At 44.3% G+C, this 16096-nt stretch overlaps 2 protein-coding genes across 7 annotated transcripts in view; one reads left to right on the top strand and one right to left on the bottom strand.

Moving 5' to 3' along the window:
• MPPE1 (metallophosphoesterase 1) overlaps positions 1–12040 on the top strand; it is a 55857-nt gene extending 43817 nt beyond the window's left edge. For 2 of the 4 annotated variants that reach the window (XM_043558266.1, XM_043558265.1), the window contains 9 exons: positions 316–698; positions 3881–3989; positions 6524–6627; positions 7270–7344; positions 9189–9297; positions 9437–9505; positions 9591–9713; positions 10409–10549; positions 11559–12040. In XM_043558266.1, the coding sequence (XP_043414201.1) occupies positions 430–698; positions 3881–3989; positions 6524–6627; positions 7270–7344; positions 9189–9297; positions 9437–9505; positions 9591–9713; positions 10409–10549; positions 11559–11741 (1182 nt within the window). In that variant the 5' untranslated portion in view covers positions 316–429 and the 3' untranslated portion in view covers positions 11742–12040. The remainder of the gene's footprint in view (positions 1–315; positions 699–3880; positions 3990–6523; positions 6628–7269; positions 7345–9188; positions 9298–9436; positions 9506–9590; positions 9714–10408; positions 10550–11558) is intronic. The other 2 variants (XM_043558269.1, XM_043558267.1) reach the window with 1 other exon arrangement.
• GNAL (G protein subunit alpha L) overlaps positions 10540–16096 on the bottom strand; it is a 156258-nt gene continuing 150701 nt past the window's right edge. For all 3 annotated transcript variants that reach the window (XM_043558262.1, XM_043558264.1, XM_043558263.1), the window contains one exon: positions 10540–14545. In XM_043558262.1, coding sequence (XP_043414197.1) covers positions 14399–14545 — 147 coding nt within the window. In that variant the 3' untranslated portion in view covers positions 10540–14398. The remainder of the gene's footprint in view (positions 14546–16096) is intronic.

The following is a 16096-nucleotide window of genomic DNA, read 5'->3' on the forward strand; positions in this document are numbered from 1 at the left end:
AGGAAGGGCAGTGAATCCTTTTGGGATTCAAGTTACTCTTACTTAATATTTGTTGACTTTCCCTATTATGTGTCCTACCTTAACATTGTCTGGAAAGATTGTTATTTAATGATTTCCAAGTGGTAGTAAAACATATTTTAGCGGGAAGATCATTCTTCTAGCATAATCTGACATAGTATTCTTGTACAAGTATTGGACACTTCATGTATTTGGCAATATAGGTAGGATTCTGGAACTCATTATTCTTAAAAGAATGAGATAGTGTGTGTGGCATTATTACGGAACGTAATCCAATCATTTCTCTTTTCCCTGTAGGTACATGGCTAAGCCCTGGACACCTGCCGCACCTTATGCAGGATTCCACAGTCCCCCCTGGTGAATTCTTGATGGATTTCACTCCTGATTGTTGGCAATTCCTGGGCAGGAGAGATGGCCCTGATCAGGCTGGGGTTTGGAAGGCAGCATCTTTGTCTGTTAAGGAGGAGGAGTTTATTGCTGTCGAAACTCATAGCCGTTGTCTTTGCTGTGCTTCTATTCTGCGAATTTTTAATCTATTACTTAGTGATCTTTCGATGCGATTGGCCTGAGGTGAAAACTCCAGCCCACAACAGTGGACAAGAGACTCTGAAAGCCATGTTTTTGGCTGATACTCACTTGCTTGGGGAAATTCGAGGCCATTGGCTAGACAAATTACGAAGGTAGGAGCTACAGTCAGAAATCTTTCTGATTCTGAATCTTTCTGGTAGAGAGTCTCTCTCCATAGGTCAAGGTACTCATTAGTTATTTTCTTCTCAAAGAAAGACACATGGGACATTGGACTTTTCCTTAAACATACCATTTGCTGAGCATCTGTTATTTATAAGGACCCAGAATTTGGAAAGCAGGTCTGGGTTTGAGTCTTGTGACTTTGGACAGGTTACTAGGGCTCCTCCAAGCCTGTCTCTGCCTCCTTGTTAGTAACAGAGACCTTATGGGCTATATGAGGAAAATGCCCACAGTAAGGTCCAGCACATGGGTATGGCCGGTCAAGGTAAGTTTCCCTTTTCTCCTGGGCAGGGGGAGAAACAGAGCTGGGTTGGTGGTCCTCTCTTGCAGGCAATGGTGTGTAGTTTATGATTTTATTTTTTTATTTATTATTTTTTAAAATTATTATTTATTTTTTTAATGTTTATTCTTGAGAAAGAGAGCATGAGCAGTGGAGGGACAGAGAGTGAGGGAGAGACAGAATCTGAAGCAGACTCCCAGCTCCAAGCTATCAGCACAGAGCCTAATGCAGGGCTCAAACTCATGAATTGTGAGATCATGACCTGAGCTGAAGTCAGACACTTAACTGACTGAGCCACCCAGGCGCCCCAATGGTGTGCAGTTTTCAGCCTACTTGAGCAGATATGTGGCTTTCACCCTGGGAAGAGGATCAGGTCCTGTCTCTCCCACTTAGACCTGCCTAGCATAATCCATCTGCTTTCCCATCAGAAGGCTTTTTAAAAAATTTAACTGTGATACAGTACACATAACATAAAAGTTACCATCGTAAACAATTTTAAGTGTACATTTCAGTGACATCAAGTACATTCATATTGTTGTGCAACGATCACTGCCAGCCGTCTCTGGAACTTTTTCATCTTCCCAGGCTGAAACTTGGTCCTCATGAAATACTGACCCCTCCTTCCCCCTCCACCCCAGCCCCTGCAGCCACCATTCTACCTTCTCTCTCTAAGGATGTGTCCACCCTAGGTTCCTCATATAAATGGAGTCATACAGTATTTTTCCTTTTGTGTCTGGCTTATTTCACTTAGTATGATGTCTTCAGGGTTCATCCATGTTGTGCATGTGTCAGGATTTCCTTCCCTTTTAGGGTTGCATAATATCCGTTGTATATGTAGACCACATTTTGTTTCTCCATTCACCTGTTGATGGATACTTCCACTTTTGGCCATTGTGAAGAATGCCCACCGAAAGGTGACTGATGGGGCTTTCTACCCCAGGGCATCAGAGCTCTCTTCTTGTCCTTGGTGACGCACTACCCTGCCCCCTTTTCCTCATCATGACTGCATTTGTGCAGGTCTTTAACCTTTACTAGGAGGAATATCCGTGAGCACTTCGGATATGGATGAACCTTACGTTGGGGGTGGGGAGGGGGTGAGATGTGTAATGTCCTTAGAGGTGAGTGACAAAGGCGAGACAAAAGAAGGAAAGATGGATGGGGCCTTCCTTCTTTACTCAGAGTTTTAAACCAAAGGAGGCATGAGATAGAGAAGGGCCAGGGTGAGATTTCCTTGGGCTTCATTTGGGTTTTACCAGTTGAGCTTTCTTCCCTGCCCTCCTGCTGCTGCTGTTTCTAGGTGCTTTCTTCTCCAGGGTGACTAACATTCAATCAAGAAAAACTGAGAAATGAATTTTGGGAGGTATCTTGAGTGAAGGGGTGCACCACGCAGCAGTTTACATGGGGACTGGCCAGTCTTCTCTGACCCCAAATTACCTTCCCCTATTTATGTGCCCCAGGATGTCAGAGTCCCCTTGGGTAGAGGAAAAACAGCCAGGAGGATGCCTTAAAAAGCAGGAAGAGTTGGAATCCTTAGGAATAGGACACAGGTCATAGTTGGTCAGGGAGAGGGGAGGGTGGGTCAAGGAAGCACTAACATGTTTGAATACCTATTGTGTGTTGGTGCTGTGCTGGGCACTTTACAGATGCTATCTCATGTAGGGGCGCCTGGGTGGCTCAGTCAGTTAAGCATCCGACTTCAGCTCAGGTCATGATCTCACAGTTCGTGACTTTGAGTCCTGTGTCGGGTCCTATGCTGACAACTCAGAGTCTGGAGCCTGCTTCGGATTCTGTGTCTCCCTCTCTCTCTGCCTCTCCCCTGCTTGCACTCTCTCTTTCTCTAAAATAAATAATAAAACACTAAAAAAAACACCAAACCCACAAAAAACAGATGCTATCTCATTTAATCCCATAACTGTCTTACGAGAGACATAGGTTTTATTATTGCTGTTTACTAATGAAGAATAGAAATCAGAGAGAGTAGGCAGCATCCTCAAGGCCACACAAGTGGTTAATGGGTGCAGCTGGAGTGCCTGTCAGGTTCTAGATCCCCAGCTCTTTTCATTTACTTGTCTTACCAATGGCATGATTTCTTGGATGTCTGAAGTCTCTAGGATTTACAGTTTTGGTATTAGCTAGTCTGATTCTCTCATTATCTCCTCCCAATTCTGAAGGCACGTAGGAAGTTGAGGTCCCTTCAAGAAGAAAGTGAAACTTAAGCCAGATGCTATCATCTCCTTGGTGTGGTGCAAAATCAGTCTATGTGAGGCATCTTTGGAAGCTGCGTTAAGCCCTCCCTGACCTCTTGGGCTGTCATGAGGGATGGCTTCTGGGGTACAGTGTGTGTGGGGCCTGATCTGTGGGTGTCACATAGGGGGAAGTCAGCCTTTAAGATGTGTGGGCGGGGCAGTTCAACTCCTAGGGGCTGTTGTTCCCCACATTTAATCAGATATGGACTCTGACCCTTCCAAGCATGGATGGGAAGCAGGGGTGGGGCCATGAAGGAGAATGGGACTGTTCAGTTTCCTTTTTTTAATTTTTATTCTTAAATATTTATTTGAGAGAGATAGCATGCGTGCGCTAGTGTGCGCAAATGCGGGAGGGGCAGAGAGAGGAGAGAGAATCCCAAGGAGGCACCACGCTGTCAGCGCAGAGCCCAATGCAAGGCTTGAACCCACGAACTGTGAAGTCATGACCTGAGCCCAAATCAGGAGTCAGACGTTTAACCAACTGAGCCACGCAGGCGACCCTCAGCTCACTTTTTAAATGGCCCATAAGACAGATCTGGGCTCTCCTAAGAAACAGACTGATGCTGTGCTTTTTCCTGTTGGCCTCAAGGGAGTGGCAAATGGAGAGAGCCTTCCAGACAGCTCTGTGGTTGTTGCAGCCAGAAGTCGTCTTCATCCTAGGGGACATCTTTGATGAAGGGAAGTGGAGCTCCCCCCAGGTAGGACCCTATGATCTGGGCACCCTCATCCCATCCTGCTTTCAGGGTGCAGCACAGGCAGCCCAGAAAATCCATGAAGTGGTATCAGTGAGAGTTGGAAGTTTTGCTTACTACCAATATTAAAAATGTATCGTCTATCTTGAAGGTCATTAGGATCTGTACCTTGAGTTAAGCTAATCTTAGTTGACCCTTGAACAATGCCAGGTTAGGGGTGCTGACCTTGTGTAGTCAAATATCTGTGGGTAAGTTTTGCTTCTTCTCAAACTTAACTACTAATAGCCTACTATTGACTGGAAGCCTTACTGTTAACATAATTAGCACATATTTTTTTATGTTATATGTATTCTATACTGTATTCTCTCAATAAAGTAAGCTAAGAGAAGAAAATGTTATGAAGAAAATCTTAAGGAAGAGAAAATACATTTATAGTATGGTCCTGTCTTTATATCTATATATATAGTATATAGATATAATATATATATATTATATAGAGAGAGTATGGTCCTGTCTATATCCACATATAGATCGACCCACACAGTTCAAACTCTTCTTGTTTCAAATATCAATGGTATTTGTTTATGTAGGAAATAGGTAGTTTAGTCAGACCTTACTTTGTTGGAATGTGTGTTCCCATGATCCTCTCAGAAAGGGAAATAGAGGCAAGGTGGGTGCAAAGTTGCTTTTCAGCAGAATTACAGAATGCATATGGAAATATAATTTGACTTAATGCTCTTTTATTGAACCACGAAATTATGAGAACTGTGCTATAAAAGTTACTTGCTACTCTCCTTTTTCTTTCTTCTGAGGGAGAGGTGCAGAAGGGGCCTTGGGGGCCTGGTGTGAGGCTACTGTGCCTGTAGGGGTCTCCATCTGGGTAGTGAGGTGGCCTAAGCCTTTCCATCACCAAAGAGAAAGGCTGTTCTCACCCTAGCTGTCAAAATATTTGGCTTATTATATTCCTGGAATTAACGGAAAAAAAGAAAAAGCTGTTTTGCTGCTTAGTTGAAAATGTTTTGTCACAAATGGTTTTTAGAAGGGATTTTGGGGGGTGGGATATTTTTAAAAAATCCATTGGCATTTCCCAGGATAACCCAAAAGGCATACAAAGAAGGTCTTGGTCCAGCTCTGATAGAAACCCACTATTTATAAGGTTGCCTTGTTCATTATAATCTAGTCTGTAATTAGATATAAGATAATGGAAATACTATATGCGACAAATAACTAGTTATAAAATGAGGTTGGATATACATGTTGCTTTTGCTTAATTTTGAAAATTAAGGGCAGCATTTTATGTTTTTATGTTTTTCTAACTTTATGTTATTCTAACTTTATTTTTATTTTTTAGTGTTCTTTAAAAAATGTTTACTTTGAGAGAGTGAGTGGGGAAGGGGAAGGGGCAGAGAGAGAGGCGAAGAAAGAGAATCCCAAGCAGGCTCTGTGCTGTTAGCTCAGAGCCCAATGTGGGGCTCAATCCCATGACCCTGGGATCATGACCTGAGCCCAAATCAAGTCAGATGCTCAACTGACTGAGCCACCCAGGCGCCCCTATGTTATTCTACCTTTAAATGTTATATGTTAAAGTGAAGTCTTTGTAAATGTATTGAAGGACTCTCTATCCAGCATATTTCTCTAGCGTGGACCTTATTTAAAACTTTTAGGATAAAGTTAATTACTATTCAACTAAGTATTGTCTTCCTAGTGTTTGTCCAAGTGATGTTTTTAGGCTTAATAAAAGTCAGAATGATACAAACCTAATTCTCAAGCTTTAATAGTTAAAGTAAATGTCAGCAGAATCTTGAAATATTTGTTGGATTTTGTCTTTCCCCCACATCCCATCCGTTCTCATTCCCACAGTTGTAACCATGCGGAAATGCTAAGATGAGGGATGTACTCATCCTTGTCTTGGTTGAGACACACGAATTTGCTTGGCATTTCCTAAGAGCCTCTTCTTACAATGTGTCCAGATCTGGAGTGATTATCAGCCTGGAGTCCATGGTTGGGCTTCGGGGGTTCTTTTCAGGGGATCTTAAAACAATGGATGTATGAATCAAGTATTTTGAGGATTGCCATCTAATGTTTTAATACGGGGGAATATCATTTAAATTTTTTTCAATGTTTATTTATTTTTGAGAGAGAGAGAAAGAGAGATAGAATGTGAGTGGGGGAGAGGCAGAGAGTGAGACGGAGACACAGAATCTGAAGCTCTGAGCTGTCAGCACAGAGCCTGACGTGGGGCTTGAACTCACGAACCTTGAGATCGTGACCTGAGCCGAAGTCAGACGCTTAACCAACTGAGCCACCCAGGTGCCCCTGGGGGAGTATCACTTAATTAAAAGTTGGCATCAGATTAAATAAAATATTAAGTCTTAGAAAAAGAAGTATGACATAGAATTGGAAATTCTAAGTTCTACATTAGCTCTATGAGCATCTGATTTGGACAGGGTAATTAACTTATCAGAATAAGGAGCATATTTTTTTAGCCACAGGGAAGAGAGGTTTCTGTAGCTCTCAGCAGTGACTTGTTTTTCCCACAGGCCTGGGCAGATGATGTGGAGCGGTTTCAGAAAATATTCAGACACCCACGTCATGTGCTGCTGAAGGTGGTTGCTGGCAACCATGACATTGGCTTCCACTATCAGTAAGTAGTTCAGTGAAGCCTTGCATCCTGAGGGCTCTCCTTAACTATAACTTTGAACCTACCATTCTGGTGAAAGCCTTACTTATGCTGTGTGGGGGACATTTGTTGCCCTTGAATGATGTAAGCCCGGGAGCATAAACTCCACAAGGGCAAAGATTTTTGTCTTGGCACTTGTACACCCTTAACAAATCTCTGTTGAATAAATGATTTGTATGTGCCCTTGGGGGATTCTGACTTGAAACTTACATTTAATGATCAATTGTTTTCTTTGGGACTCAGAAAACAAGACCATTTACACTTTTGTAAATGGCATTTATATAGTGCTTATGATGTGCCAGCCTGTTTTAAGCGCTTTACTTCCTTATAGTAACTCATTTAATCTTTCTGATGGTCCTGCTATTTTAACCATTGTGCTGGTGAGGAAACTGAGGCTCTGGGGACTAAGTCACTTGCCCCAGTCTTTACAGTCAGTCAGTGGTGGAGCTGAGATTTGCACCTGATAGCCTGGGCCAGCTGGAGCTCTCACCTCAAAAAGCTAGTCTGGCACTCAAATCCTGAGTTATTTCTTGTGTTTATGCTAAGTCTGAAGAGGTCCTAAGATGGCTTGCTCTGAAAAATGTTTCTTTTTACAATTGAACTTAGGATGAGCACATACAAAATAAAACGATTTGAGAAAGTTTTCAACCCTGAAAGGCTGTTTTCTTGGAAAGGAATTAAGTGAGTATTATTTATGAATTAAAAAAAAATTTTAACGCTCATTTATTTTTGAGAGACAGACAGATACAGAGCATGAGTAGGGGAGGGGCGGAGAGAGAGAGGGAGACACCGTATCTGAAGCAGGCTCCCAGGCTCTGAGCTGTCAGCACAGAGCCTGATGTGGGGCTTGAACTCATGAACTGTGAGATCATGACCTAAGCCAAAGTCTGACACTTAACCAACTGAGCCACCCAGGCACCCCTATTTGTGAATTCTTAAGAAGCCCTTCAGTCCTTGGAAACTTAATTTTTTAAGGGAACTGTCTTCGCCTGCCACACTGGGCTCTGTGTGGCGTGGTTTACAGTTTCTGATGAAGGCACCACAGGCCTCATCCTGCCTGATGGTCACTGTCAGAGTCACCAGCCTGGTGGACCAGCCAGTCTCTGACTTTGCCTAGCCACCGAGGGCATCATCTTCCTGTGTGCGGTGTCTTTGGGTGATAGAGATTCCATCAGGCCACTTTGTAGAGGAGTATATTTCATTTGTTCAAAATGTACTTGTTTCCCTTTATAAAGGATACTATTGACATCATGCTATCCCAGGATTGGGTCAGGTGTGTCCACTGTGCTGTGTAGCTGTGTGCCCCACCCCCATGCCCGTCAGCCTTGATCTGTGGACCAAAGTGTCCCAGCCCTTTTGTCTGACCACAAATGAGCACCTGCTCTCCTTCTGCATGGCCATTTTCGTGCTGTGTCTGGACACTGTCGAGTCCGTGTGTATGTTTGCAGCACAGTGGACGAGACCATACATGGTGTTCTAGTTGCAGATGTAGTGGAGAGAGAAAAGGTGGGAGAGGAAGGCTCTTCCTCTTTAGGTCATGGCCCCCATGGGTTTCCAGCACTCGTGACTTTGGCCGTGATAGCTCACTGGGCCCGTCTCAAGAGATGATCTATGACACTCCCAGAGACCAGGTCGGGGGTTCTCTACAAATGCTCGCTCTTTCCTTCCCTTTGCCCATAGGACTAAGTTTCTAGTAGCGTCCTTTCCTGAGTCATATGAAGACTTGACATAGTTGTAGTTCTTTTTCCCTAGGGAGTAGAGTTTAGGAAACTTGAAGTGCACTGACCATATTTCAGATCGTTTAGTTAGCTCCTTCTCACTAAAATTCTTTAAATTTCAAGCAATCTTTACTGACAGGTGCCTTCTTCACGCCCAGTTGATACGTGTGTAGGAGATGAAAGCATATTTAATGGGAGTCTATAAAAATATAATTAAGGTAAAGTGGTTGTAAAGGGCAACCAAAACTGACTTTATCATCATCCTGATTTGGGATTATCCATACCAGTTAGCTGTGACCTGCAAACCCCCTCCCACCCTGCCTTGTTTTCTGAGTGCGCAGATGTTAGCAAATGTTGCCCGTGGTTTGCTTTATGTAATAATAACAGTATCTAACATTTACCGAGTACTTCCTAGCGGCAGGCTTGGTGGTAGTATTTCATTCCGTCCTTACCACAAGTCAGTGGCATGGGTGTGCTATTATATCCCTGTCTTTTCACGTGGTCAGATGCGAGGCTCAGTGGTAGTCTGACCTCAGAGCTTCTGTAATCTGGGATTTCTGAAAGTTCAAGGTTAAAAATCTTCTTATGATGTCTTAGACTCCACTCCCAGTATACTGCTGTTTTGTTTTCTTAACTTGACTTGTACCTAAAAACATAGATTAGTCGAGTGGAGATTTAAAGCTGTTCTGGGTCATGTTTCTTCACACTATGGGTACTTTCCTTTTGCTTCATGGGAACAGCATTGTGAGAAGACAGTACACGGGAAGCCCAGTGGCCCTGACTCTCTGCCTCCTCCCTCTGTCTCAGTTTTGTGATGGTCAACAGTGTTGCCCTGGAAGGGGACGGCTGCAACCTTTGCTCTGAAGCAGAAGCTGAAATTATCGAAATTTCTCACAAACTGAATTGCTCCCGAGAGGTAGGAGAGCATCTGAATGCACAGGTGCTTCTGTTCTGGCATCTTCTGCGGTGTGGTTGCTGCACTTTGTGTTTTGTCCACCTCTCAGTTCCCTCTTCCCTTCCTGCTGGGGTTGCCGGGTTAACTGATTCCTCCCCAGCAGGAACATCACTCCAGCAGGTGCATAGATGAGCAGCCGCTGCCGGCGTCAGCCCCGGTCCTTCTGCAGGTGAGCGGGGAGAAGGTGGCTCTGCATATCTGGTGGACCAACCAGGGCCTCCTGGTCACATCTGACCGTCTCTAAATCCTGGCAGCATTTCCCCCTTTACCGGAGAAGCGATGCTAATTGTTCCGGGGATGACGCCGCACCTCTGGAAGAGCGGGACATCCCCTTTAGGGAGAGATACGATGCACTTTCCCGGGAGGCCTCACAAAAGGTTTGCTGTGGACCCCGATGCCCCCCAACAGACAGACAGATGGCTGTCACAGTTAGCCACCTGAGAGCGGAGGGCAGGGCTTTGGCAACATCAGCTTTTCCTATCACCCTTTTGTCCCTCCCGCACCCCACCCCCAGTACTTCTGCCTAGTATCAAGTTAGTGAACATCCTCAGCTTTAAAAAACTTTATTCGAAGTTTTTTCCACCAATTTAAAGGTATTTGGAAATGTGAATGGAACTTAGAGTTAACTTTGGGGGCTTAGGATGTGCTGACTTGTATGTATTTATATAATACAAATATGTATTTATATATTACACAAATATGTATTGTATAATACTTAAATTATAATTATGATATATAAGTATATGAAAATATTTTTGTTATTTTATAAATAAAACTGTAAATATTTATATCATATAAATACATATTTGTGTAATGTATGATATGCTATACTATGTGATAAGATACAAATATATTTATAAAATACATCTACAAAAATATTTATAAAAATATAAAATCTAGGATGAGAAGGATAGATTTTCCCTAAAAGCTCGAACTTACTTTTGATAGGATTTTAAGAAAAAAATGAAGCACTCTACCAAGTAGGGATTTTATATTTATGTTACTGAATACGGGCCCCGATGGGGCTCTGTCAGAGCACTAACCAGCTATCGCTGTTCCCCGGGTGCGGTAGCTGCTCTGGTGGCTCCGGCCGCGGCTGGTCCTGAGCGGCCACACGCACAGCGCCTGCGAGGTGCTCCACGGGGCGGGGACCATGGAGATCAGCGTGCCGTCTTTCAGTTGGAGGAACAGAAACAACCCCAGTTTCATCATGGTAATGTGGACGTTTATTTTCATCTGAAAGCTTTCATATAAGTATTGACATCAACACAGTAATCAACTATTTAATTGCTGCGATCCGTAAACACATACAAAATCTGTAAATACAAACTTCCCCTGCTCCACACGCGCACTTAGTTTGATACACTGACCCCTGTCTAAACACCTCCCTGGGGACAAATAAACATGGCATTGCTCCTGTAGGGGGCGGGGTGGGGGGCATCTTACAGAGTGTTTCCAGGGACAGCACTGTTCTCAGGTCTGAGCCTCTGCGTTTTTAATTTTCTAAGGAAACAGGATCATGTCTTCATTAGCCATACTCCATCATCTTGTCTTAGGTTCCAAACGTACCCATTTGCTCTGGCCGAAAAAGGCTATGGCTCTTGTAAGTTAGCTCAAGATGTTTCAATTAGTGGCCACCTGGTGTTTATTTTACCCAGGTCATAATGCTTTTATGTCAGGTACTTTTACTTCATGAAAAGGTGGGGAAACCCTCATGTTTTCAGATTCAGAGTAAACGAAACCATTCCCCAGTGTCGTTCCGCACAGCAAACATGTCTACAGAAAAACCCATTGAGGTGCCCCCGGCACATGCATTTCTGGGTAACAGGTTGCTTACTTTAGCATCGAGCGCCATGAGAAATGGCCTTGTAGTCACTCCCCGTTTCTCAATGGCCACTTACATAGATCTCCATGCCTCTTGTATCTCTGGCACGTATGCCCACTGCACTTTAGAGGAACCCATTGTGCCGGGGACTGGTTTCAACGGAGAGGTCAGCTCCACTCGGCACATTGGGAGCCTCCACGTTGTGTCTCCGATCAGTGCTTGGGGTGGGTGGCTGGCTCGTGGAAGCTGTGCCCCGCAGTCTCAGGGGAGGAGAGCAACTTCCTGGCCTCACCTGAGGGGACCAAGAAGGCTGCGTCTCCTGTTTTGTCTAAGACTGGTGTGTTGGTGCTGCGGCAGGGCTCTCACTGCAGCATCACTATTCTCATTTCCTTTCCAGGGCATGTTGACCCCCACAGAGTACGCCCTTGCCAAGTGCTACCTCCCGTACGAGAACACCGTTCTGGCCACATACTGTGTAGCAGTTGGGTTCCTTGCGGTCCTCATGTTAGCTCACTTTAAGCTCCTAGCCTCGCCTCTTCTCTTTGGTTGGAACTTGCTCAGAAAACTTAAGACAACGTAAAGCGCAGGAGACGCTTTTGCATTTCGTCACAAATAACAAAGGCAGGAAAACTGAACTCTGGGTAGTGCTCATGTGAGAAGGGGACAAAGGGGGTGGCGGTCTTTACACCCATCACAGGAACTGTAAATCACGGATGCGAACTCCTGCAAGGATAAATAGTTGACTGTACTGTTCTCATGCTATAACAATGGAATGTGTACTCTACAACAAGTCTGTTTTCTCATTTTATCAAATATATGTATAACCAAAGATCGTGTCTGTACAATATGTAAAAGCTATTAAAGTCTCACTTGCATGCACTATGCTGTCTGTCCTTCCCCGAGATGGAGCCGGCACCTGGGATTATGTGCGCACAAACACTGGGCTTGCTTCTGTCCCCCTACAAAGTGGGCCTCAGACTCCTATATATTATAAAGCTATGCACTTAAAATAAAAGTACAGACGCCACAAGCAGGAATATATTGTTTTCACAGACTTTTGTGCTTCTGTGCTCATTATGGAATCAGATTTTTAGCTAAGTGTAATTTTCTCTCCAGCAGGCCAAGCTGTTAAATCTGAATTTAATGTCTGTCTGTGATCAAAAGAAACCTGACAAAGAGCTGGGAAGGGGCTTTTGGTACTTAAAAATAAATATGTCTTGATAATTTGAAACCAGGTAAAACGTGTTCTTTTCCAAGAGTCCAACTCTGTGTTTGAAGAGGAAGTTGAGTTACTGCTGAGTGATAACGTATATAACAGTATGCAGCTTTTGCTTTTTGTGCGTATGGGGGTGTGTGTGGCTCTTCGGTTCACATTTTATGTGGAAAGTGCAATGGAAACACAGTAATTTCTACTTTATGTGTCTTTATGTGTCTCATTTCAGATCAGGGTTTTATGAAACAGGGAAGAGAGGTCCAGGAATTTAGGGATGCTGACATAAACGGTGTGCTTCTTACACTGACTGTCTACAAAGTTATCCTTTCATTCATGGAAAAGTAGTATTTCAGTCTGGATGCATTTTTTTTTTTTTTTTTAGTCTGGGTGCATTTATAAAGGATTACAAAATGCCTACTTATAGAGTAAACTTGACAATACTAAAGACTAAAAGGAAATGAAGTCATGTCAGCGAGGCTGTCACCTCTGGGTTTGTATTGTTGAAATCCACCTTTGGACATCTTTGCAGATTATCTCGCACCTAAGGCAACGACCCTCAAAGTTGTGGCTGTGGGTAGAATATGAAGCATCACTGCTATCGCGATTCTTGCTTTCTAGATACTGCGCTGTACGATAACTTCTGACGCTGCATTTACAAACCTTTCGAGTGTGAGAAACAGCCATATATTTTGACTTTGTCTTCCAAATAAAGGTTGTGTAATATTTCTTCTTGAGAGCAGGCAAATGGAGATGCCATCCTTTGACTCTCTTGGGCTGGACACGAACACAGACACCTCTGTCATCTTCTTGCTCTTCGTTTACACTGGAAGCTGTGGCCCAAGTAAGTGGTTCGAAAACTTTGACTAAAGGGAATGGTTGACCTATTTCCACTCAGGGAACTTGTAAAAAGTCTTTAAATAGGAAAATAATCAAAAGACATATTGTCTGGAGAAAAAAAAATCCTTGGTTCTTGAAAAGCTTGTGATGTTGGTACAAAATTATTTGTAAGAGGTGAATGATTAATGTGGATAATTTATATATATATGCATATATATATTTAATCAAAGATATTTTTAAAAGCACTAACCTGAAGAATATCCTAAATTCTACACACACCATTCTCTTTTTTAGAGCAAGCAGCAGGTAATGTTGACATTTAGCGGTTCAGCATGATAAAAACACGTTTCTTTTACAGATACAGCCTGATCGAGGCACAAAGATCTACAAGGATTTTTGAGTAATTATAGAAAATAATATTACATTTTGTGGTCTGTACAGTTATAATAAACCAGCAGTAAAACAACAACAAGAATATATGAAGGGAGACTCTTGTCCAAGCATATCACACTCTAGAGAATCATGTGTAGACAGGACACACTTTGCAGTGGTGAATGTAGTGGGTTGTCTGCTCAGAGTAGGTCTAACTTAATGCCTGAGGTTGGCAGCGACTCAGATATGATTGAAACGGGTTTCTCTCCATCCTGTGACTTGGGGTCTAGCCTCGCTCCTGGGCCAGTGCAGCTCGGGAGAGGTGGCCACTTGCCCACGCATGTGGCTCACCGCCTCATACCCCTGCCACTGCAATCATGCCTGATAAGTCAGAAAAAAGTGTCATTTCTCCCCCCTTTATCAAGTTCCTGCCGAATCAAGAAATCACTGAATGGATGACTGAAAGGGGCCCTCACCCAGAGGGGTTTCACTGCAGCACCACCCAAGTAAGAGTGCTGGTTTGCAGCGACACAAGTTGGTGGGGTTGGGGAGGCTGTGGAAGGTTGTGTTCAGTGAAAACGAAAGCTACAAACCAAACCTGAGGGGAACAGAGGTAGCCAGAGGCTTGGTGGTCACACAGGTCAGAACAGGACAGGGCGGCAGCTGGATGAAACCGGGAACTCCCTACTTTCTACCATGGCTTGGGGCTGACAGACAATCCTGGAATAAATGTTCCACCTGGTGGGGTGGCCAAGGGAGGAGAGGCAGGTGGAGAGAAGGTGCCAGAAGGCGCGCCCACCTGCCCCAGGGCTGCCTCACAAGAGTTCGTACTGTTTGAGGTGCATCCTCTGGATGATGTCACGGCAGTCATTGAACACTCTGCGAATGTTCTCGGTGTCCACGGCACAGGTGAAGTGTGGGTAGCAGTAATGTTTGCCGTCCCCTGTCGCTGTGCTGATCCTCTGGAAAAAAAAAAAAGCCATCTATGCTGTGGGACCCTGACCACCATGCCCAGGGGTACATGGGAACACTGCTGCTACTCCATTAATTCTTGGAGAAGAATTTGGGCAATACTTTGATCAAAGACAAGAGGAGCTGGGATTGTGACTGTTTAAATACTGAATACCCTGCTGGAAACTCAACGTCACACTTACCTCTGGCCACAGAAGCTTAGTGTTCAGTTGAGAGAGGACATATATTTAAAAGACAGCCTCTCAGGGGTGCCTGGGTGGCTCTCAGTCGGTTAGGCATCTGACTTCAGCTCAGGTCATGATCTCACAGTTACTGAGTTCGAGCCCCGCGTCGGGCTCTGTGCTGACAGCTCACGGCCTGGTGCCTGCTTCGGATTCTGTATCTCCCTCTCTTTCTCTACCCCTCCCCCGCTCATGCTCTGTCTCTGTCTCTCAAAAATCAATAAACATAAAAAATTTTTTTAAAAATAAATAAATAAAAGACAGCCTCTCAAGTCAGGGTAGAATTTTCTGGAAATAAATGTCAGTCCCACACCAGCACTGTCCAATGGAACTTTTTGCACTAATGGAAATGTTCTGTATTTCCCCTGCTCTTACGGGAGCCACTATCACTAACTGATGCAACAGAGACTGGAGTTTTAGTTTTAATTTTAATTAAATTTAAATATCCACATATCACTAGTGGTTCCATGTGGATGGCTCATCCGTCCTACTGAGCCCTCCTCCACATAACAACTTGAGCATTTCCTGGGGCGGGGTTGGGGGGGGGTCCCCTGGTTAGTAGTGGGAGGCTTCATGGGCTTTCTCCCACAGGAGAAAAAACATGACTGATGAGGATTCAGAAGGACATCTTGGAGGGATACGCGCATGTGCATTGGGAAGTCAGGTGGGACAGTGTGGAGAGAGGCTGCCAAGGGCTGAATGGTGTTCTCCCCCACCAATTCCTGTGGTGAAGCTCTAACCCCCAGCACCTCTGAGTGTGACTGTATTTGGAGATAGGATCTCTTTTTAAAGAGGTAATTACGGGGCACCTGGGTGGCTCAGTCGGTTAAGTGTCCGACTTCGGCTCAGGTCATGATATCGTGGTCTGTGAGTTCAAGCCCCACATCGGGCTCTGTGCTGCAGCTCAGAGCCCGGAGCCTGCTTTGGATTCTGTGTCTCCCTCTTTCTGCCCCTCTCCCGCTCCCTCTCTCTCTCCCTCCTTTTCAAAAATAAATAAGCAGTACAGAAGAAAAAAGATAAGTTAAAATGTGGTCATATGGGTGAGCCCAAACCCAGTAAGGTCCTCATAGGAAGAGGGGAGATTGGGACACACACACACAGGAAAGGCCATGTGGCGACACAATGAGAAGACACAATGAGAAGGTGAACATCCACAAGCCGAGGAGAGAAGCCTCAGGAGAAACCAACCCTGTTGACATCTTGATCTCAACTTCTAGCCTCCAGAATGGTGAGAAAATAATGTGTTAAGCCCCCAGTTGGTGGTGCTTTGTTACGGCCTCCCCAGCCAGCGAATGTAGAGGTCACATGGAGCTTTCTTCA

Source organism: Prionailurus bengalensis, chromosome D3 (genome assembly GCF_016509475.1).
Source record: "Prionailurus bengalensis isolate Pbe53 chromosome D3, Fcat_Pben_1.1_paternal_pri, whole genome shotgun sequence".
Classification (NCBI taxonomy): Eukaryota; Metazoa; Chordata; class Mammalia; order Carnivora; family Felidae; genus Prionailurus; species Prionailurus bengalensis.